General features: G+C 44.4%; 1 protein-coding gene across 2 annotated transcripts in view; it reads right to left on the minus strand.

Annotated features, from left to right (window-relative positions):
• The window catches only part of LOC102090998 (transmembrane protein 132B), a 222,948-nt gene that overhangs the window by 138,649 nt on the left and 59,043 nt on the right, over nucleotides 1–25,256 (minus strand). The window contains exon 2 of one of the 2 annotated variants that reach the window (XM_065033355.1): nucleotides 23,009–23,888. The exons of the other annotated variant lie outside the window; for it this stretch is intronic. Coding sequence (XP_064889427.1) covers nucleotides 23,009–23,888 — 880 coding nt within the window. The remainder of the gene's footprint in view (nucleotides 1–23,008; nucleotides 23,889–25,256) is intronic. 2 annotated transcript variants of the gene reach the window in all.

Consider the following 25,256-nt stretch of genomic DNA (forward strand, 5'->3'; position numbering starts at 1 on the left):
CAGCCGTTCCTCTCCTGCTGCAAGGGGACAAGGAAAACAAGACCTGTCCCTCCAGAGCCTTCCTGTCCCCGGGTGTCCAGAGGAACAGATTTGCTCCTCGGCTGGGGACATGGGGACAGGCAGGACAGCTTTCCAGCCCAGGGTCCACAGTGGTGTTGGGACAGCTCTGTGTGCAGCCTCATCAGCCCAGCTTTCTGTGGACTCTGATAGAAAATGTATTTCCCAGGCTATGAAAGATATGACAAAACAGTGAAAAAAAACACACAACAGTATTTTTCATTAAATAAGATCACCCATCACGTGCCCATCAATACTCGGAAATAATATGGGAGGGAAGAGGGAGGGGGAGCTTAATTATATTTGAAATGGTTTATAAAATGCACCAAGATGGAACAAGCAGCCCTTGTTCTGCTGCAGCAGTCACTTGCAGACGTATTTCAGGAGGCTAATCCTGGAGACCAGCTGATTAATTCCTGGAGACAAGCCCTTTTTCCCCTCCAGCTCCTCAGAGAAAACAGCCTGGTCTGATCTTAACACATCTTGAAGAAGACAGAAAGATTAATTATGCTCCTCCCTATTTCATCTTCATGGCACATCTGAGCAGCTTCTACAGCTGCAAAATCTTGACTTCCAGAGTCCTTTTGATTGTACTGCTGAGATATTCAAAGTCTCATTAAACCTAAGGGGAAGTCCCATTCACCAGGACCTGGTATGGAAAGGAATTGGGGGCGGGAGGCTTAAAGTTATCTTGTACTTTAGTTAAAGAGACAGTTGGAGAAGACTTATTCATAAATCACCTGTTCTCGTGGTGCCTGCACGCAGGAGATGCTGCTGGGACTAAAGGTCTGAGAAACACAGCCCGCTATGGTGACTCTGCTAGTTCCTATGGAAGAACCAAGGGATGAAGAATGGAAAAATCAAGAAACCTGCTTTACATTTTTGCAGACACGATTTGGCACCTATGAATTGCGATCGTTTTCCAATTGCAACACTAACATCAAGTTAGGAGCTCGGCTTTCAGACAAGTCTCCTGCAAAGGTGTTTGTCGATGCCTGCGTGATTATGGTTGTAATTATTTCCTCCAGCAATTACTGTCACTATATCTGACCTTATCCTAAAGTCAAGTACCGAGGCATTAAAGTGACAATATCTTCTGTGCAAGTAATTGCTGGTATAAAACCTTATTCTCAATTACCAACATCAATAGCTTGTGGATATTAAAAGCGAAGCCAGTATGTTATTAGGGCTGAGATTGCTTTCTAATCTGATAGTTAGGCTATAAATTATCTGATTTGCTGATGAAGAACTCAAATTACAAAGGCATCATTCAAAAAAAACTCACTAAGTATATGGATTACTTCCTTTGCTTTGGTGTTGAGAGAAGTGGTCCATTCTTTCCTGGTGGCACCGCCTTCCTGACTTGAATCTTCATTGTGAAGCTATTAACCTCAATTAACTTCAGGACACAACTGTTTTCAGGTATAATGCATAGCAACAGGCTTCAAAAAGTGGCCTTCAAGCTACAGGCTCAAGCAACACCAATATTATCTTTCTTTCTCGCACTTTAGAATGGTGAAACCTCAGCAGTACCATTACAACCAAGGTCGGACTTACTCCTGGGAACATTTTATCTTATTTTCACATGGGAAAAGCCTTTCTTCACAGCACACTCCTGCAGTTAACATCTCTCTGCAGTTTCACGTGAAATTCAGTAGCTCATGTCATACACATGGCGCTGCAAAGAGTAAATCGTTATATTAACGGAAGTCGCGGTTCCGTTTCCCTGTGTGCAGCAGGTGAGATATGCGCCTTGGGAAAGGCTAAATCTGGAGAACGCAAGAAACAGTCGCAAGTGAATAGAAAATATAAATGCAAAACGCATTTCTTCATATTTATGACATCCTTTACATCTAAATCAGACAGATTTCATTCCGCAGATTGAGAGTGATCTGAAGTAATTTAGTAGGAGGCTGGTAGTTGAAAGGCATAATCACATTTTTAGAACAATGTAATTACATTGAAATTAATACGATTTCCTGCCACTGTGCGGCCTCCTCCACAGTTACACTGAACGTGACACTCGAGTAGCCAAGGAAAGCCCTGTACAAGGGGACAAAGTGGGCTACAACTCCTGCAATTCCCCTAAGCCATCACACCAAAATGTCAGTCATAATGTACCAGTAAGTCCAAATCTTAAATTTCTAGGAAGATGCTGTCTCAGCATTGGGTTTAGATTTCACTGCCATTAAATACCTCACAAGGAACAACTTTGCTGACCTGAAGCTGTGCACAAGTCAGCTCTGCTCTATGGGGCAAAAAAAATGGAAGGGAAATTCTTAGCAGAAGAGCTTTCAGGTTTTTCTATGTCGTACATGCTTCTGAAAGTGCTATATTAAAGACTTTTAATAAAGAACAGGCTAATAGATAGAGACGGGAGGTCATGCCCATGAAGGATAGCCAGAAAATACTGGGGAATTGCAATCTGAATGCAGACCAAGAATTGTAATCTTAAAACAAACACAAGAACAAAGGGCTGGAATTTTATCAAAGTTAGGAATAAAAGATCAGACACATTGATATTCATTTAATTCCTACAAATCAGGTAAAATGTGACCTAGGGAAAGCGTGCGAGCCAATGCGCCGGGAGAGCCCGTGCTGCCACAGTCGGCCACACAAATCAAAGAGCTACTCTTAAAAGAAAATACCACTAAGCTTATAGCTTAGTATGAAACAATTCATCTCCTTGCAGAATAATTGCAAATAGCAACCGAAGTTGTAAAAATGGAGACACATTTACAGTCCATTTGCAAACAGAAAGAAAAATTATTAAATTGGTCAAATATGCTATTTACTGCTGGCAGTTCATTTAGCTTTCTGCAGAATGTTTCAACGTTGATATTCCTTCATTGCAATAAGTAAGTATTGAAATATAATGGACAATGAAGCAGATGCTAAAAGACAATAAAAGTGCATAGGATTATTTTTTTTCAGCAGACCAATATAAACTTGAATGAAATAAAAGCTGAAAGGCAGGTTTTAAAACTGGGAGCTTTATGAAGAAGTAAACAAACGATAGATATAAAGCGGTATCATTATCAATGAATCACAACACCGTGGAAGTAGCCTTAGAGAACTCCAAATGCATTTTACACTGTGAGGGGGAGAAAAGAGCCCCAAAAAGGAGCCAACACTGCAGCCCTCACTCACAGAAACCACCCGGCATTTATGCAGCAAATCATCTGTGTTTAAGTTATAAAACCAAATCCTGAGATTCTTCTTTCCATGGAAGTTTTCCACAAAACCATGGAAAAAATCTCACGATGCGCAGGCTTGAAACAAGCCAAGGAGGAGAGCTCAGCGCCTTCGAGCTGCTTTCCAGCGCCGTCAATGTCGAGTGCCACTGAGCAAAGCGATGCGTTGCGAAAGGCTTGCACACCTACTTTCTTCAAGGTGACTCAAGATGAGACAGTTTGCTTAAACAATAAGAGATTTCTGGATGCCAGGAGGGCCCCTTTTCAGCCCTGCTCGCCTTCTACAGCTCAGGAAGAGAATTCTGCAAAGAGTACATGGAAATACGACAGGGGAGTCAGGACCCTTGGTAGGTTAAACCATTCAGTCGCAAACCAGGGACCAACCAGACAGAAACACTGATTCAACTTGGACAAAGGTGTTTAGAAATGAGACCCAGTTTGGCTATGGCAGGGCTGCCACTACCCTAGCTGGGGGGTCAACCCAACTATTTAGGACTTTCATCATGCAGAAAAAGGACTGTGAAAACCTCTACTCACCCAACCACCACTACAACAGTTACATATTCAGATTTCTTTCTGGAATAAGTGCAAATTTGCTTTCACTGACTGACATTTCATCACTTAATACATTCATTGCATGTCAAGGGAAAACTTGACTGAATTCACAATGAGGTACTGATTGAGTTCCTAATAGGAACAGTTGTCAGAAGGACTTGTAAGGATAACTTTCAAAATCACATTTGCCAGTTGGCAGAGGACTTTCTGCACCAAAGAGCTTCTCCATCTACGTGCAGGGCTCTCTGGGACACAGAGGGGACAGTTCCTGTTGTCCCCAGCCATGGCAGCTGGCTGTAGCCACCCTGATGGCTGCACATATTCTTCAAAGTCTTGCATTTGAGACAGTTGTGGAGTCAGAAAAAGCTTTGCTGGAGATTCATGAATAAGCTGTAGAAGAAAAACCGGAGATCAAGCAAGGGGCAAATCTCTCCTTCACCCCTTCCACCCAAAATGCCCCCCAAGTGCAAACTACACAACCACAGCGCTCCAGGGTCAGCAGAGGACGCAGGAGGCAGCATAGCGGGAGGTCAGTGTCTGGCCTGGCTGAAAATGGGGAAGGATGACAAGGAAAACCAGCACAAGAAGAAATTGAGTTCAAATTGGAGCCCTTGGCCGGTGCCCCAGCCATTCAACGGCAGCGTCACCTGCCCTCGCTCTCTGCCTACAAATGGAAATATCCGCAAAGTTATCCTATTTTTGCTTAGAAAGGTCTTCAAGGTACAGCTTGCAAATGAACCTAAGCATTTCCAAACTCTTTTCCTGCCCTGCAGAGGCCTCTAAGGCCCTGAAATTACCCATCTTCAGCATTCATGACGTGGGTAAACAGGATCCCTGGCTCGCTTCACCCTGTTTTAATTAGACAAAGAGGGGAGGGAAAAAAACAGTGCTCTTCAATACTTAAAACCAACCAGTTTCAAATAAATATTTAAAGCTGCCCTGATTGTTAGATAAGCAGCTTCTGCAAAGCGATTGCAAATGTTGCAATTGTTTTGCCATACGGTCGCCAGCAGCTGGAAGCTCCGAGATGCCCGTTTCGATCAGAAATTTTCCATTTCAAACACATTTGGCAGTTTGTTCACGGTGGGAAGTGCTTCTCAACACGTGAGCTGTCAGAAGACCGCAAGGAGTGAAGCAAAGGTGGCTTTTCTTCAAGCCTGGGTCAAAGCACAGCTTTCTGTAAACACTCCTTTTAATAAGTAAGTAAATAAGTAAGAAAAGGTGCTGTGCCGTACCTTCTGCACTGCTATTAGGCAGCCGAGAGGCTCCTGCCAGACCAGACAAAGCCTTCAGTCAGTCCCACAGAATATTCACAAGACAAATGAAAAGAACAGTGGGAGGAATTGGCTTGAAAGCGTGTTCGTTATACTTTTCTTTAAATGTAATAACATGCAACAGCTCCTTGTGGTGTTGAACGGACAATACTATTAACTCTTTTTTCACTCCAGCACTTCAACCATTTATCCCTATGTTCTTCCACCTAATCACCACCTAGATGTTGTTAAAATCCATCATGCACTATGGGCCAAATCTTGAGGGCCCCACTCAAACTCTCCCTTAAATGAGTTCTTAGTAGGATTTTTGCATGATTAACCATCACAGATTTTTTTTTCTCTACTTGATATCTGAATAAAGAACACAAGAATCGGCCCTGATCATTACCATAATGCTTTCATGTTTTCCACATTGCCACTCAAAAGCCTAAAAATATGGCATAGAAGCCCTGCGGGGAATTAATGCAAAGTGTCTGCTTTTGTACCAGCAACCAATCACCGAAAGAAAGGAAAGGGATATTTGAAATAAACCTGGAGGATGCATCAGCAGAAGCACTTCTGAGCAACTCGCCATTTAAAGCATGCATGGGACAAACTCCTCTCGAGAGCCACTTCAAAGGGAATGGTCTGTACTCCAAAATAATCACAATTAACCTGGCCTCAGGTTTCCACCCCTGAGAGGCAGGGTCCCGCAGTCAGGAATCACGTCCACCTCTGCTGATATTGCCAATTCTTGGGCTGTACCGGTGTCACTGTAAAAAGCTGCAACAGGATTCAGGCCAAATTTGCTTATTGGCTCTGAACCACGAGGCCAGCCAGCAATATGTGCTGAATGGCGCTCTTTTGGAGGATGTAATCTTTCTATTTATATTACCTAATTCTTCTTCTCCAACCCCCTGTGGCAAACCAACAGTTGAAATCATACAGTAGAAGCTAATCGGGTTATATAAGTGTCCATTTGCTGTACATATGCTCTCCCCCCTGAGGCAAGCGATCACCACAACTCTGTAGCAAGGGAGGTCCACCTTCCATTTTCGATGTCTAAGCGCAGGGGAGTTTTGGAGGCGCTGCAGAGAGCGTCTCTGCCCTCCCCAGAGGAGCACGTGTGGGTGGCGGATGGAGAAGCAGGTGGCAGAACTGCCATGGAGGATCAAACCTGCACAAGAGGAGCTCCTGGGCCAGACATCTGCCCCTCGTCTCTTGATGCTTCTCAGTCTCCGCCACCCAAGATTTGTGTTTTCAAGCTAATTCTGCTTCTTTGTCCTCTTCTGGTTTTCCCACCACCACTCTCTCACTCCATTTTTGCAACTCAAGGGCAAAATAATTTACATAAACAACCAAGCTGTTTCAAAGTAAATTGGATGTATGGGCCTGGGTACTTCCTCTGTTTCAAATGTATATGCCTTGCATACTTACACTTAAAAGAAACAAGATTAACCCCTTTAATCTATTAACTCCTGTGCCCTTCACCCCAAGAGATGTAAAAACAGCACAGGCCCTATAACATGAGGGACTTTTGGCATCAATTCTCTTGGTCTCTGGAAGCATCTGGGGTTTAAAACCCCAGAAAACGTGTGTAGGAAATCTAAACGCATACAACATGAAGTTTAAAGTATGCATTTCCCTTATACCTATTCACTTGTTGTTGTTGTTGTTATGTTCTACTTTTACACTGCTCTCAACTTCAGAGAGATCCATTTCTAGGTAGAGTCCGAGCCTTTCTTCAGTACAAACACACAATCCAGCAGAGGTGGGGGACTTGCTTTTTACGTATATACCAACCATCTATGCATAGCTTCATATTTTGCTCAACTTGTAAGGTTGCTGCTGCTCCCTCCCTGGCACTCTGGAGGACACAGATGCTCCGAGCTCTCGGGCAGCCCCACACAGACAGCAGTGCCACTTCCCAAGCTGGCTATTCGCTTTGGTTTTCCAGCCAAACCCATTAATCAGGCCCGATCCGGGCAATCCGTGTGTGCACGTACTGTAAAATCCCCTCACGGAGCACTGGTTTCCACCAAAACGAACCTTTGCCAAGCTCCCCCCGGCCCGCCAGCCGCAGAGAGCAGACAGCAAACGCTAATGGGGCCCATTTGCCACACATACGCTACGGCCACCCGGAGCGGGTCCTCACATCACCATGTCACCGCAGGGAAGGGACATCTTCCCGGCTTCTCGACCTGCACAAGCCCAATTCCCTTCCAATGCCGTTGCGCTGCGTTTCTGCCCCTTCTCCCCGGCAGCCGCAGCCGCCTTCTCCAACGGTTTCTTTCCTCCGTTTGCTTCCTCCCAGCAGCCACATCAAACACACGTGTATTTCCCGTGCTGCTTTTATCCTCCAGGTGAAGAACCAAAGTAGTTAGTGTGCACACATTACTGAATGGCCTTCAGTGAGAAAATCCACTGATCCTATTCCAGGGAATCAAATAATTAGTTGATTTTCAAACTTGCTGTTTTGCAAGCTGATAAAAGCTGCTGTTACAAGTGCAAGACAACTTCTAGACCTAAGCAAGACCCCCCGAGTTCTCAGCCACACTTTGCAGTGGTTTTGAACATTGTGTCCCCATGTCCCTCGCTGACCTGCCACCAATGCCGGGAGCTGGAGACGTCGTCAAACAGCCGCCCCGATTTGGGGTGAAACACTCAATTTCTCTTCCTTCTCCCACTGCCAGCAAAGCCAGTTCGCCTGACTCTGATTTTTCTCCAGCAGCAGAACACCAGCCTCAACACAGATACATCCCATTAATGCTGATATACGTGAGACCTTTTAAAAGGCCTGGGGAAGACAGATTTCACTTTATTGAGATAGATTTAGACACTAGAAACTATAAAGATGAGGGAATCCAATAAACGATCATTTATCTTTCCTCTTCATTTGAATAGAGTTTGCCGATATCTAGCACTACGGTTTTACCCTCTGCCAAAATCTGCAAATTCAGTTCCTTTAGCTGTTCAGTCACATGAGGACAAATTGAGTCGCACTGTCCCTTCTCCCATATTGAAGGTGTTTTCCTGGAGGAGCATCTTCCCAGGATATAGTGTTAACACTCCAACTTTTTCAATGTAAGTTCATACAACATACATCCAAGATCCAAGAAATTCAGCAACAGCAACTGGAAACATCGGATTCTTTTCTGCAGAGCATCTCCTGCCAGCAAACAGCCTTTACAAAACTCAGCGAAAATGATACGAGCCTGTGTCAGGCTCCAACATCACAGAAACAGAATGAGCCATCGCAGCGAGTGAGGAATGTGTCATTTTCTCCATCTTTTCCTGGATGGTGAAACAGAAGCACATGGAAAGCGAGCAAATCACTCCAGGCCACACCAAGAATAGCACCAAAATCCTCAACCACAGGACACGCTACATACTCGTAGTAACGAAAATGTATCTGTCATTGCACATCACACAAGCTCATTCAAACCAAACATTTATCACTTGCTTCGGACTCCAGCCAGGTGACAGCAAATATATCATGGAGCTGTCAACAATCTGCTAATCTTGGCCGGGAAATGTAGGAATACGAGAAGCTTAAAAATACACTGGTCCTGCAGGAACCATAAATTTTGCTGGCTCTTTCTCGCATACCACTGTGTAATAGGTCTACTCCAGCTATTCCACTCCCACCTCCTGCAGTTAAACAGTTTCGTTTTGCATGTCTATTTAGAGAATGACAATCAGACATAGGAGGTAGTGGAAATCACCCATGGACATACAGATAAAGGAAAAAAGATCCTCTCTGGCTCCTTGTCTGAGAAGAATGACCCGTGGCAGCGTTAACTGCAAAGCCTGCACAGAAATCCCAGGTCGTGCACCCCTGGATTTTCAGAGCCTGCACAGAAACAGCTGGAATAACATCTGGAAAACTGGTGTGTTGGGCTCTTTTGAGCAGAAAAGAAAGCAAAGAGAAGAGAAGAGAACAAAGACCTTTCCTCCTCCATCCGAAACCAAACCACACGTCTAGGTTTGCACCTTTTCAGAGAGACTGCAAAGTCCCAGGAGTGAATATTCAAGCCGTGATTTCCTAGCACGTCTATCTGGACAAAAATTTAAACAGGGGAGGAGGAAGAATCATTGATTATAAACACAGCAGAAGTTTCAAATGATACTCCCTCACAAATAAGGGCTTGTTCATGACATTTCACACTGGGCACGTTTTTGGGAGACTATAAATAAAAAGCAAACCTCTTTGTTGTCCAAGTTATGATGCTTTATGGTGAGCAAATTCCCGAAGGACCGCGGTAGCCTGCTTGGCCTAAACACCGCTACCCCTCCAGCTGGAGCCGTGGCCCAGCTACAGAAGGCAGTTTAACTCGCTATTCTTCAGGCAAATTCAGTTCTTGAATCGAGTTTCCCTTACGCCAAATGGCTTTGTGTACCTGCCATTCTTCATTTCCTGCTCCAGCCACAAACTTCAATTTTCCCTCCGTAGCATTTAAATAGCGCGTAATTACAAGTAATTATTGATCACTGAGGGATTACTAGTTGACAAATCCAATTTTCACGCTGTTATCAAGCGTGACTGACTGTGGACCAGAGAGGATAAAGGTACCTGTGCTGTCTCAGAAACCTGTAGGTCTTTAAGCTGGGTGGTTCCAGCATTGTCACCATCCCCATTAAACCCATCAGACTGCAGTGGCACCTGGAGGCCAAATTGTTTAGGGACCTATTATACAAGACGCTATAAATCCACACAAAGTGACAGTCCTCATCCCAAAGAGTTTTGCAAGCCTAAAAAAGCCGAGCCTTTTACATCTGTAAATGTATTCAATTTGGCTGCATTTGCACCACTTTTGCATTCCATTTCTGCAAATATTCTCCCAAGCAAGCTCCCTGGCAGCGACGTTCAGAGAAACAGCTCGTTTCAGGGGAAAAACACCACTCGCTTTTCCTCAATGTTTTTCAATTTGCATGCCTTGGTGCACCTGCTGGTCCCAATAAAGCGGATCAGCGAGGGACAGGATTGCGCTGTGCAGCCGGTGCCCTGGGCAGGCGCCTCAACCCAGCACATCCATGTTCGGCATTAGCTACAGCAGCCCGGTTACCCAGAAATCAGGAGTTTGCTGCCTGTGGTCTGTGTGCAGTACAATGGAGCCGCTGTGCACAGAGAATATTTAAGAATGAAAATAATCTGAGAAAAATACATCGAGCTGCTCAAACATCGCTGAATGGAGTCAAAAGCAACGTTTTCATAATAAGCCACATGATGAATTTTTTCCCAGTTGTACTTCAGTGGAGCTATTCACATAATTCAAGCAGACACAAATCCCAGTGTGAAGATATCTGTGCTCTTGTAGCCCAGTGGCAGCCCTTCCAGCGTGACTTACAACCAAAGACTGAGAAAGTCCACTCCCGTGGTACACACAAATTGGTTTATTATTAGAGCTCATCCAGCACCATTATTTTCTGACAGAAGATGTGTTTTTAACAGAATTGAAATTTCTGTGAAGAACATTTTTCTTGCAAATGTTTAACTTTTCTTTTGGGAAAAAACACATTTCTGTTTCACGTCCGTTTAACATTAAGATACATTTCCCTTTCCATTCTGTTCCAAAGGAAGCACGACAATTTTGAAAATGCTGCACTAATTCTCCCTGGCTCCTAGAACAAAAAAACTGAGAATGAGCCTCACATAAAGAAAGATTGTAAGTGCCATACCAAGGACTTTATTCATTAAAAAGGACTCAACTCTATTCTGCTTCTTGTCTATGAAAGTGAAATATGATTTTATTAAATGAAGCCCTTAATATGTTTGCTAAGGCTCTGTCAGGCTGAACATTAACTACATTTTCCATTGTTTTTCAAGTCCGAAAAGGGAGTTGCTCTGCAAAGAGACAAGCTCACTCAGAGCTGCTTAACCTGCAGACCAGCGGAGAACTTTGCTTTATTAGACACACTTGCAACGTCCAGCAACGCACAAGGGGCACCGTGCGTGCAGAAAAAGAAAATGCACAGCTTTCAGAAACCACTTAAGGAAGCGGAGGGAAGAAAAAAAAACAGTCTTACATGCATTTCACCCACTGGGTCAACAAGTTGCTGAACCTCCCTCTGTTGATTCAGTTTTGAGGGGATGCGCTGAGTCCTTTCAGGGGGGTTGCAGACAGTGAAGTTGCTTCGCATCCCAGCGGGGGCACCTGCACCAGCCCCAAGCCACGTCCTTGCCCAGGAGATTTCCCCTCCCCACCTGCTCTAGACCTTCACCCCGGGTTTTCTGCTGCAGAGCCGAGTCCGCTCTGCCCTCTCCTGGTGTGCGGACACAGCCCAGCCCGAGCATCGCCCCCGGTTGCTGCAGGTTGGGCATGGGGGATGCAGGGGACGGGGGCTCAGGGATTGGGAAAGCCCAGATCTGAGGGATGAGTCCCAGGGAAGGTGGACTGGGCATTGGCACTGGGGGACAGCACAGGACAACATCTCCCTGCCCGCTGAACTCACCACCCTTGGGTTGGGTGCTCCCTTGGCCATCCCAAATACATCTGCCCTGGTAAGAGAGCTAAAGGAAAGGGCAAGAACATCCCCCTGGTCCTCGCTCTAAAGTAACAGTTTTGGGGTAGAAGGGGCACTGCCTTCCCTTCCTTTGGGGAAAGCATTTTGTGTTTGAGGTGTATGGCTGGAATGTGAGCAATAACAATAGTAATTAGTGAAAGGAACGTAACAACAGATGTTTCTTGTAAAAACACCTTGTGACATTACAAATAATGTTCCATAAATAGGCTAAGCATTAGAACTATTATCTCCAACAACAGCACGGGGGACACAGCAGTTTAGCAAAGGGAGCGAGAAATAGCGAATGTGATTTAAGAGGCAGAGAGAAACTGCGCTGGCAAGTTGTAATTACTGAACCTGAAACGCAGCCAGGACCCTGGCTGACTGCCTCTGGGCTTGTGAAATGCACCCAGAATCTTCAAATGACCAAACAACTGGCACCTGGGGTTTATGTCACCAAAGAGACACCCCATCCACACAGCCACACCAGGACAGCCGTCCAGCACTAATAACGTGGAGAAGGATCAACCACAAGCCCCAGTCTCCACAGCACCGGTGATTTCAGACACCTGCGACCAAACATTGACCCGAACCAGATCTGCTTTGCACGGGCATTTTTCTTCCCAAGGCAGAAGAAACCTGCAGCTGTACCAACTGTTCTTCAACTTCAGCACCTTCTAAGTATTTCATATCTAGTCAAAGGACATCACGAATCCATTTTACAGTTCCCAGAATGTAAAGATCTACCCAATTTCCTAAGAAATATTCAAGTATGGCTTTCAGCCCAAATCATGCAGGCTGAACAAAGTTCTCCTGACGTTTTATGACAAGGGAATTAATAACACCCAGAAGAAGAATGAAACGATACCAGATTATAAACTATTGTAAATCTTTCAGTCATCACAGGAATAATGAATGTAGATTTCTTAGGAGAACAGTACAGATTTAAACAGAATCATTTTAGTTTTCTTGTCAATCCAGATGCTATTTATATAATAGCAGAAACAGACAATGAACTCAATCTCAAAATGAAGGTGTAGCAAGCACATTCAAGGCAAGGGTTAGAGGCACTTCCTTAACACTTTTTTCTTTAAAAAGAAAAGGAATCAAAAAACCATCCTAAGATAGAATTTCCAAAATTGTCGAAGAAAACGTTCTGTCTTAACCATCGTTTCTGATCACCGACCTTTCCCTCTCCAAGTAAGAGTCACAGCAACAAGAAATCCAGTGTTCAAGTCACTCAAACACAGTTGGACTTCAGAAAGCCTGAGCTGACACAACCTACTTTTTTCCAAATATTTAAGTCAATAAATTGCAGATTATGGTCAAAACTGCACTGGACCAAAGTGTGCCAGACTTCCTTGGCATGGCTTACGGAGTCAATCAAAAAGCAAATGCAAACTCTCACAAGTTGTTCTAGAAATGCTGTCATGTCTCCAACCCCCACCTGAGACAAGGGTTATGGCCTTGCTCTGCGCTCCCTGACCCTGCAGGCAGGACGGCCCAGACGTTACCTCAATGCAATAATTAATAAATAGTAATATTGAATCCAAGCTCATGCAACTCTTACAGGCTCAATGTTCCGAAGAAAAATGAATAATGCATGCAGAATAGATTCATTTTTGGGGAAAAAAAAAAAAAGAATACTAACTTCAGTTTGAAATAAAGCCCTGGTTGCCTTGGCAAAGAGGATTTAATTGCTGTAATCACTATATCTCACATAAGGTCGCTGTTTGAGGGAGTCCACAGTACTGCTATTCATTCTGTATCTGCGCTATAGCAAATAAAGGGCTACTGGTCCCAAGAGCATCAGTGAAACATTTCTGAAAAGGTTTAAATTATTTTTAAAGGGTTATTAGCTTTGGCAAATGAGTCAAAAGTCATCTTAGCTGAACAGCATAGGTACTTATGCCACATTATGGAGATAGCAGCAGGAAATGCCACGATTAAGACTGTACTACAAGTGTTACTGTGTGACACTAAAAACAGTACCCAAAATACGACCGTTTGCTACCCATCTGTGTCCTGCCCTCCCACCCACCCAGGGATGCTGCTGCCCTAACAAATTCCAGAATTATCAGGAATACGAAGCCCCAACAGTGGCACACACACGTGTCTTGCGCACAACCAAATCAAATAGTTTTACTGGCACAAATCCTAAGTAACTCTATGGAAGTCAATTAAATCACCCCTCTTTTCTGTGTGAGAGAGAGGAGACTCTGGCCAGCCAAATTAAATTAGAGATGGGCCAGAGCCAAACTCCCAGATCCAAACCAACCCAAAACTCACAATGCATTTGGATGGTGGTCCAGATTCTCACAGTCTGCTACCGCTTCTCCCTCACCCTCGCAGGACGGGACAAACTTTTCAGACCGTCCCCAGGCATCACTTGGTGTATTTTATCACCACCTTCCATCAGGGATCTGCATCAAAGCGCTCATACGTGTGCTTCCTGTGGCCACTTGGCACGCTTCTTGCCCAGACCCTCATTAACTTGAGCAGATGCTTAGAAAGCCCGTGAACAAGGCACCATCTATCCTACACTTCTGCTTCTCTTCCTTTCCCACTTGCTGCCTTCTAGGACCGGCACAATTAGAGATGGCGATTCAGTGAAAATGCGTTTGAGGACTCCTTCATTAATACCACAAAAGCTTGGGCCACCACACGGTGAGGAAAAAAGCAACTGAGAGAGTTCACTTGGCAGGATAATTTTGGAAAAAGGATGTAGTGGGGAGGGGAAGGTATAGCTTGGTCTTAATAAGCAACTTAAAAGCAAGGCAGGAGCAGAGGGACACCTGCTGGAGCCATGTCTGATGGCTCAGAGTGACAAGTGACAAGGTGACAAGTTTGCCACACAAACATGGGGTTGTTAGAATACAGCCCCCCCAACAGCATCCTCCTCATTGGGACAGCCCTGGAAACACTGCTGCTCTGACCAGCTCCTCCTCCGCTGGGAAGATCCACAGCACCTCCACAGTTTTCTTCTCCTCCAGCTCTTTCGATTCATCTGGGATCCGATAAGATGGTAAATATTATTACTCTCATGCCCTGGCTGAGTGCAGCATCCGACGCACAAGTGGCAGCTATTTGAAGCATTAAATACCTGACACAGAGCACAGGTCCCTGCTCTGCTTTGTCCAAAACCACTTTTTCTCATGAGCCTTTTATTGACATAAATTGCTTGGGGGGCAGGAAGAGCACCCAAAACAAGATATGTTGACAGATTTATTGCAATATTCTGTTTCCTGCTCTTTCTCCAAGTCCTCCCTCCACAAAGCTGTCAGCTAATCGTCACACTGGCCTTCGTGTGTCAGAGCATGCAAAAACCTATGGGTGAACACAAGGACGAAAGCAACTCTCTGCCACATCAGTGGGAGTACGAAGAAACCAAGATCAATGTGCTCACTCAAAGCAATACTTCATCAGCTTCATGGGATAGCACTCTGTTTAGTGCCAGGATAAAATGACAGCAATGCACAGCCCGAATCATTTATCTCGGGAAGAAAGTGAATTTCAAAGTAGACACATTTTTATACTTTTCTTTTAACCCTATTCATTACACACTAGAAGTAACTGCATCAACGACCAAATCACTGTTGTGTCTGACTTGTTTAAACAAGACTGTGATTTAGTGCACTGCCAGCTAATGAAGAGCTGTACAAGCAGCTGATCAATGCCATCATTGTCTGGCTGCACAAAGCAGGGGCCACTCAGCATATTGTCCAAAACAAAGACCTCCCCCAAGACACGCTGTGAAATGATCACTCAAAGACAGGAACCTTTTCTGACCCATGTTCCCAACCTGAATACAAGGTGCAAAAAAACCCCAGGCAAACAAAGATGAACAAAATATTTATCTCTCGGCTGTTGTCCTTAAATCACTCTTTGTGACACCATGTATTTAAGCAGTTCTGTCACCTGAAGGCAACTTTGTGTTCATTAACGGAGGCGACTGAACTCAGAGCCAGGTGCTCACGGGCAAAACTCAACTCCTGTCTACAGTGCCTTTTCCTTCCCATTTCATACCTGCACCATTGTTAATCCCAGCAAGAGTAAATCATCTGTCCCATCCTGCAGGGCAATAACCACAGACAGAACAGCCCCAGTGACAAAAGGATTTGGAGAAGGGTGGTGGCGATGCCCTGTGCAGGCTGGAGAGGCTGGACCTTCAGCAGCCCCTTAGATGCAGCTCCCCATCCAAGAGGCATCACCACCCAGCACAGCTTCACAGTGCACCGAGGGACTCCGAGCAGATGCAACAAACCAAGGGCATCCTTTTAGTGGTGGTTTCCTCCATGCCCCCTTTTCCTCCTTCCCACGCACGCTCTGCATCTCGAGCGTTTTAACCACAGCTCCTACCCGCTCTCATCCTGACTGCACCACATCTGCTGGCAGCGCTCTGCAGATCTGCACCCGGCCCTGAAACTTCGGGTTGAGCAGCAGCTGCCTGGAGTTAATTAGCTGGAGCTGTCATGTCGAAGCTTTCGGAGACGGGGATCAGCCTAGGAACAAGCTTGTAGAACCCGAACCATTTAAAAATGTAAAATCTCTTTCCATTACCATCAACAAGGCTGAGTTTGTGTCAAGTCACATGGCATATTGGCACCTTCCAAATCCACAGGAATCGCTTTTCACATCATCTCCGTTTGCAGAGCATAGCAGTGCCTGCTAACACACTGGCAGACAAGGGGTTGTCGGGCCTCTTATTATAAACCTTATTTGTCACACACGTGCAAAAACAATCTGATGTGTGGAACAAGATGTGCTGCCACCAGTTACACACAGCACTGCTCACACACTTGCAGTCAGCGCTGCAGAGACGAGATGCCTGCGCACACACCAACTGACTTAAAATCAACATAACTCTTCTTTCTCTCCATTTTATGGTTCTGAATATGAGATACAGCAAGTTAATTTACATAACGCTGCCACATCCCTTAGCACTCGTAGATGCAGATGGGCAGATGAATGAGATAGCTGTGCTGCTGGCACGACTCAAATAGAAGAAAAAGTGGGGTTTCAAGGGAAACCAAACACCTTTTCCAATGGGAAGTCCAGCCTTGTTTCACTCCAGCTGTACTCAATGTTCCCCCATCACACACAAGAAATGTTCCCAAACTGTCAAAAATAAAAATCACTAGCTGTCTAACTACTCGCCTTCTCAGTGAAAAATAATCTGGTGAAATACACAGCCAGGCTGAATATTTTTAATTAAACTGCTTCAGCATTTTGGTCAACCCTTCCCCTCCAACTCTAGCGAACATTTCCCCAGAGAAGGGAGTGTCCCCAAGCCACGGTGGCCAAGGGAAGGGGTGGATGGTGGGGACACCTGCCACAGTCACCCAAACTCAGCACCAGAACCTCCCATCACCTCCTTTACCTTAACAACACCTTAATAACACCACAGGAACAAGCGGCTGCATTTCTGGACAAAGCAGCACATTCAGGACCCCTTTTGCAGGGCAACAGAAGTCACCATCAGAAAACACCTCAATAAAAAATACCATTTTACCACCATGATGCTACGATCCCATCTGGAAGTGTTTCAAACACCCCAGATACCCCACAACCAACCGGAGCGTCTCGCTGCCGCTGCCCGTTTTATTCCTACGAAGAGTGATTGCGGACAGCTGATTATTGTAGCAGATAGTTGACCTTTATCTAAAATTCCATTAAAAAGCTTTATTGACTGTAGTCTTGCCGGGTCTTTCAGGATTCACTGGGTCATTTATTCACTGTCAGATACCCATCGGTTTTTAAGCTTTTAGGACTGCTCAAGCTCTAGAAATAAGCGCTGCGCTTTTTTTGTCGCTTTTAAATGTTTTTAAGACACTGTGAGGGGGTGGTTTGTTTTCTCCTCCCTCTCCAACGTGCCGAAGGCAGAGAAGGTGATCTGAAAGTGAGGAAAACGGAGAGGAAACCGGGCAGGGTGTTGCGGGGCAGGTTGGCTGGTGCAGGTACCCAGGGACGGAGCCTTTTTCACTTCAGTCAGCACAGATTCGGGTCTAACTACTCCATACATCACCCTTTTGAAATCTTTAACTCCATAGCATCACATCAGGCTTTGGTCACTGGAGCCACGTGCCCATCTCCAACAGAAATAAAGAGCGGTTCAGCCTTTTCTGAAAGAGTTGATAGAAATGGGTTTATGCAAGCTAAAAAAATAACCACAACCCGGTGACAATTCCCACAGGCTTTGCAAGAGGGTCCTGAAAGGACGTTACTCTCCCTTTCTCATTCAGTGACAAAAATACCCCAGAACACCAAACGCTGGGAGCAAGTCAATGCATGCGGTGGATGAAGGAGAACATCTTAAAAAAAGAGTGTGAATTTGTCTTTAAGAAATATCTTACAATCTGCACATACTTGGGGACAGAGTTAACGCTGCACAGACATCTCTGGCATTCCCAGGCTTTGCAGTGCTTGATATTTTTTAACAACATTACATATTGCTCTGTTGTATTTTACATTTAGCTCAATGTACGCTCAGAGAAAAATCAAGAAATAACAAATTCAAACATCCATTCTGGGTTTATTAACATCTTTCGGTAAAAAACAAATATTCCCAAGAAGCCAGTTACGCTTTAATTCTGTAATTATTTCTAAATCTGAACTAGCATTTCTGATTAATTTTGCAAGTACATTTTTCCCTTTCTCAACACTTTTGCTTGTGCTGAATCTTGATCATAAAGATGATGCTTCATCTCTCTGGGCAGCAATAACCCTGCGCTGCCGCCCCACTCGCTCCAGGCGAAGGCTGCGCGGAGCCTCCTCCTCCTCCTCCTCAGGCGCAGCCACCCCGCGCTCCACACAGTCTCTATTCTCTCATTTTCTATGCATTTCCAGACCTAAAACCTTCTGTTTCCTTTCCCTTGTTTGCTCTTGGCAGCTATTGGCAGGAGACATCCTCTTAATGATCTTTTTTCTGGCCTTCTAGACGGCTGCTCAGACTTCTACAGATCTTTCATTATTAACGCAGAAGCCTTGTAAGTCAGTTTTAATGGCCTGTGCAATTTTTATTCCTTAGCAGGAGACACAGCCTCCTCCATATGGATATATGTTTATTAATATAAATCCTTAATATCATTTTTCCTAGTGAGAATAATCAGTAAAACCAACCTGTGTGTATTACGACTTGTACTGGTTCATCCAAAAAAAAAAAAAAAAAGATAGAAAAATCAAAGAGAAATGTTTTATGTTTGCCCTGCAATATGCGGAGCATGGCCGGGAGAAGCGGATAATCCTTCTCCCCGAGGTTGCCAAGGCACCGAGCGACAGCGCCGTCTCTTTGCACGGTCCCGTCATTCCCCTCCAGACACAGAACCGCATCCTGACCGCGGCCGCTTTCATTCTTCTAGCATGGGATTCATTACCTGGTTTCAGCCCCTCACTATTGTTCCTGGAATATCTCCAATCCCCGCTGCTATTCTGATCGGGCAGAAAAGAAGGATGGGCCGCTTGTGTTAGGGACGTGGAGCGAATGCCGACAAACCCACTTTTTGTCTGTGACTCGACAAATTGCTATTAGTGTTCAGCCTTCATTACCAGCACATCCTCGCTGATGGTTTAAATGGGGAGACTTGGAAAACGGGACAAAACTCCGCCGTTCATTTATAAAAAGAATGTCCTGGTTTCTTTCCTATAACCAAGAGGCAATTGTCCATTTATCCCATTAAACGTTTTATTGCTGTACAAAATGACTCCCATTTTTCTTTTAAATACACCCTTTGAGTCTCGAGACAGAGTTGACTAATACCATACACCACAAAAGAAACACCAGCCATTCCCAGTGCTGCTGGGTGACATTTCTGTCCTTCCAGTTCAGCAAGAATTGTTTTCCCCTGTCTCTTTTCCAGCTCCTCCATGTATATCAGGAGGCTTCTTCTGTTTAGCAAAGAGCACAAAGGTTGGTGTTACCCCTTCCTTTTGTCATCATTTTCATCTTTCCTCATTTACTATATTTCATCTGTGTTTGTCAGTAAGGAAGACATTCCTGCGCCTCAAAAGACAAAATGCGTCTGAAAACTTGTGACACTGATGCATCGATTAGTCCTGTTGGAATCTCAAAGCGGTGCTTCAGTTTTCCTTTATTTTTTCCATTTTTTTTTTAACTGGGTAGCCCATAAAAAAGTTTAATCATGGCAACATAGCCCATTCCACCTGTCTTTATGGTTAAACTATGTTCAATGGCAACCCACCTAACATAATGGGCAAAATTTATGTTCACAGATGGCAAATTTTACAGTACAGACCAGACTGGCAAGGCCACAAATTAATCTCCAGTGTCATAAGGATTTCATTGCACACATGTATAGATCATCTGTCAACCAAGTGAGCAATATGACTGTCAGGCACAGCAAGAACATCAAATGCATGCTTAGCCTCCAAATTCTGCCCACGACGTATCTGGGTCCCACAATTACACCAAGTCACACCGGCTGGATTGCAGTGAGAAAAGAAACCAACTCCCCAGCCCGCAGCACAACTAGAGCTCCAAGTCAATCTTAAATTCCAGTTATTGAATGAAAACAACCAACCAAGACTTAGCTTAAGCAGAGCAAAACCAGTTTAGGCTGACGACAGGGACTGGAAGTGACAGCTGGAGCTTCTCCTACAACCTGCAGCATCGCCCTGGAATGACATTTCTGGAGAGACGGGGCTCTGACAAATAAGACTCTTTCAACACAGCCCATTGCTCAATCAAGAAACTGTTTTCAATGGCTTTTCCGTTTCCAAGCTTGGTTAAGAATCCCAAATCTTACCAAAACGAGGAAGAATCTGCTCTCATATGAAGACTGAAGCCAGTTTTGCTAGAACAAAATCCGACATAAAATCAAATACTACACAACACAGCATGAAACAGTAAAGAGGCGCACAAAATTGAGCATATCTGTTCTTTTGCATGCTGTCAGAGCTCAAGGTCGGCATCAAACGTTGTGTTGAGAATGACTTGATTTTGATCTATTGTCTCATATAAGCCAGACTGCAATTCACCCGGCTCCACTTATAGCCGATACGATTTAAAATAATCATTTATATTAGGTAAAAATATATTTCCCAAGGCAAACATTCACTCCAATGTATTTTTTTCTGGCTATAACATAGAGAAATTCTATGTATATAAAAACCTCTTGGGTTTTTACAGACATTAGCATTGAGCTGAAAACCAGAGAAAGTCTGCGAGGGAAACTACATAAATTAGATGCAGGCGCTATAGAGATTGTATTTCCCTCGGCATAATTCCCTGTCTACTGTGGAAACTTCAGCTGAATAATCTCTCCATGTCACTCGCAATAATCACAGCAACAGTTGCTGATGCTCTCTCCGTCCTGGAGAACGGGTGAACCACCAGCAGAATCGCATTTTGCCTCTTCCTGAACATTCAACTGAAGGTTAAATAAAAACACTTGCAGCTTCTCTGATGAAAAGCACAACGCAAGCAAAGCCAAATAAAAGACCAGACAGGCCAGACTGCATAGAGCCAAGAGTGAATTTTCTGAGGAAATATTTCTGGGCACGTAAAACATGCTGATGTACTGTAACGGAAACACCTGGAGATGAACCGACCCCGCACTTTTCAAAGGAGGAAATCCCCATGGAAACCTGAGTGCTCGGGAGCAGCGAGACGCCGGCTCCCCATAGCGAGACTCCTGCCCACCGACACGTGAGCCGCGGGACCTGGGGGACGAGCCGAGGGTCTCGGTGGTCACCAGGCTCTTGTGGCTCCCCGGTTTGGAAGCCCTCGACTCCACGGGTTCCTGCACTCTTGAAACCCCAGGTTATTTACTATGCTCGGCACTTCCAGAAACAGTTTTGAAACGCTCTCTTTCAAAACCAAAATAATCTTTGCAAGAAGTTTTTGTTCCTTTCCCGGCCAGCTGAAATGTCAAAACTCTACCCTTGCACTTTGTTACAAAGTAAAAGTTATTTTATACATTCCCCTAGAAAGAAAACATCCTCACCTTAGGTTGCCTCTAACACCTAGGGAATTTTATCCATGGTGTGGCAAAGAGAACAAAAAAACTGAGAATTAAGAGCTGATGTTAAATCCTTGCAGAGCCTTAGGCAAATTCCATAATCTCTGCTATAGCACTGAGGATCAATACACAAATGCCAAAACCTGACTGCTCCAGGAGGTTGGTCCATCTACTGACAGTGGCTGCTGGCCAAAACTACATTTAACAAAGCAAAAACAGTAAACCCAGGTAAAGGGAAGAATAAATTGGGGTTATAGGAGGACCCTTCCTGACCCAAACCTTTTAAAGTCTGGTTAAACCTATGGTATTTCTCACACATTTCCCACACACCCTAAGTAGATGGAATTGCTTGGGGTATTGTGGACCATTTCTTTGTGCCTGTTCACTGCGCTATGAACCACTTTGTCCTGACTCGCATCGCAAACTAAGTTTATTAATATGCACTTGTTATTTTACAGAAGTTGAATGATTTGAAAGTGCTGCATAAGATTCGCTGTCTGTTTTCTCAATGTCTGTCCCCAAAGTGCGCTTCTGTCATGGTCTGCTCCCATCGTTCTCGGATCAAAACGTTAGAAGTACAGCACGATTCTGTTTTGAGGTTTGCGAGCACGGGCTGAAACTCCTCCTTTCCCAGGCGTCTCGCGTTCTCACAGAATATGACACTTTCCAATTACCTTTTGGCCCTTTTATTCTCCCAGTCTGGCTCACATTTCTCTCTGAATTTGGTCTCTACGCAGCTCTGAACCCACAGTCTGACAGCTAAGGACATAACAACAACGCAGCACTACCTCTCGGGGTGGTTAGAAATGCCCCAATTCTCCTATTACAGGCAGATTCGCAAGTAAAGGTCATCAGAAAGTCTCAAAACTTAAAACAAAAATAGGCCACGCAACAAGCAGTCAAAAGCTTGAGCGAGCAGGATGGGCTGTCACAGATAAACCTGCAAAGTCTGGGTCCAAATGCTGGCTCTGCCGAAGACGCGAGCGGAGGCACATCTATCTCATCTTCCCACCTCTCAGCCCCGCTCTGTACAATGCAACAAAACAGTTCCTCGCCAAGCTGTAACCCATGTGCTTTGGAAAGATGGTAAGAAAGTTGATAGAAAGAGAGGGAGCTTCACCAAAGAAATGGAAAACCCTCCTGCAAACTGATGGATCGCAGCGGTTACCGTGGCTCCTTACAGAGGCATCATTTAAGAGGCAGAATTACAACTAGAACCAAACGGAACTAAAACAAAAATATCGTCATACAAACATTTATAACTCATACGTTAGAATCAATTCCCATGTTCCAAAAAGCATCATCCACACAGGTAATTCAAGATTATTTATACTTTTTCCCCAGCTGGAGAGGAGATGCTGAAGTTCTCTCAGGAAAACAATGAATGTAACCAAAGAAATTAGACGTGGCATCGTTTTGTCCCTGTTTGTAGACTGTTTAGCATACAGCACTTGAAAAATTCTCTTACCTTAATACAAACTGGTCTGCTAGAGAGTCATCAGCCAGGGAAACGTGAAAGGTCACAATGTCACCTTCTCTGACCGGGTTGAGCGGTAAATGAATAACGATATTTTCATCTAGCCTCAGTGACGACTGTTTTAATTTGTCTTGATTTGGATAAACAATGATGCTACCAATCCTCTCCATAGCTGACAAAGCCTTGTGTTCATTATCTTGACCTGCATGGATATTGTTTTCCCATCTTGCATCCTCTGGAGAACATTCCCCATCTGCTGTATAAATCTTATAGAAGAGCTCCACGGTAATCCCCTCCATGGAAGCTGTTTCCTCTGAAACCAGGGGCGGAGGGGAGCTGAACCAGCTAGGGGATAATTCCAGCTCTGCAACACATAATCCCAGATGACCTGTCAATCTACAGCTGGCCACAACTTCTCTAGACTCCAGGAACGCAAACATCTTCACGCAAGGCAACCTCTCCGCAGAGTTATAGTCATCCCAGTCCTTCCCCGCAATATAGAACAAGGTTTGTATTTTAGGTTTGTTGGAATAGATGGAGCTGTCAATTATGTGTGATTTTAATTTCCAATTAAAAGTGAATTTGTTTGTGAAATCAAAAGATGCAGAAGACAGCATGAGGTCCAAGGGAACGGCCTGTTCCACAGAAAAGGGTCCATACGTGGCATTTAGGATGGGTGGCAGTTTGGCTTTGTATATAAAGAAAGAATCCACCCTAGACTGCAAACTGGAGTTCCTCATGATATCCTGGTTGGCTTCTTTGAGGAAGAAGAAAACGTCGGCATTGCAGAGGTGATAGCTCGCAGGGAGGTACGTTGGCAGGTTTGAAAATCTCTGTATGCTGTCCATGATCCCTCCTCGGCTCTCCACCACTGCAGGCCAGAGATAAAAGGAAACAGAAAGACAACTCTAGCATTTGTTTAGCACGCCCCTCAGTTTTTCTCAAAAGCAATGTATTACCAGAGATCAGTGCTGTTAGCCACAATTACAAAACAATCCGACACAGGTACCGTGGAATAACACCGTCGGCTCAAGGATCACACACTGCAAACATCCAACGGCATAGCTGTACGGCTCCTTCCCCACCTTCCCCAACCCAATATCTGCTTGACAGCTATTCATCAAGTACCGGATAAAACAAAGGAGGAGATGGATTGGCCAGATCCCAATCTCAGTTCTACAACTTTTTACTGGTTTGTTCTTGTTCTTTCATTGCCAGATCAAACTTCTGAGTTTTTCTCGTCCGTGTTTCAATATACATCAGAAATCAGCATATCGAATATGAGTAGGTAATAAAACAGAACACAGAACATTCTTTTTATTTAGTTTAACACACAAAGCAAAGGTCATGCTGCAAATCTGCATCACTCCTAAACCACTTTGCCAGGTCAGTAATTTGGAAGTTAGCAGCAAACTGATAAGAGCTTTGTATTTCTTGAAATCAAGCCTTTTCACACAAAAATATATGGGGTTTGATAGAGGTCTCAGTCAGATTGATTTATAGGCAAGAGTGAACCTGAGAGGAGAGAAATCCTTTACATGCACAAGGTTTGCAGATGCTCAGAAAGATTTTTTTTCTGGTTTAATTCCAGAATGAAACACATTTGGAAACCACAAAAGTTTCTCTCCAACACAATGGTCAATCCTCCAGTCGGCACTGAGCAATTTTTCCCAGGCAAGAAAAGATTCCAGAGGGAGGGAGCGATCAAACAGACGTCTTTGGTTTGGGCCAATCTCTAATTAATAGTGAGATATATTCAATCTGGGCTCCGATTCTACCAGAAAGAAAAGGTGGGTCTTTCAAACTATCAGTTCATATGCTCCAACAAAAAGCCGGTGAATGCAGACTCCTGGGACCGCCACAGAAGAAATAAACAGAAACCAGATGAATTCAAATGAAGCAGCTCCATAATGCAGAGAGATAACAAAGGAACAATGACAGATCCTAAGGTCAAAGCTCTCGTTGTCTCTCGCTGCAGCTTAGCGGCGATTTTACTGTTTGCGAGGGCTGGGGAGAGCAGATACACAACACAGCAACCCCACAAACAATTACACCTGTTACAAGCCAGATGACTCAGATACTTACAGCCACAATTTAGCACTGACAAAAGCTCTAATATTTAATTTATTTTTTCAGATTTTGTATTTTTAAAGCCTACACTTCTCAAAGGCAGATTCTAGGGCAAATCCCACCCATTTGACTTTGCTCCACTCTTGTTCTCAGTTTAAATTCTGCTCAT

This window comes from Columba livia, chromosome 17, assembly GCF_036013475.1.
Source record: "Columba livia isolate bColLiv1 breed racing homer chromosome 17, bColLiv1.pat.W.v2, whole genome shotgun sequence".
NCBI classification, from domain to species: domain Eukaryota; kingdom Metazoa; phylum Chordata; class Aves; order Columbiformes; family Columbidae; genus Columba; species Columba livia.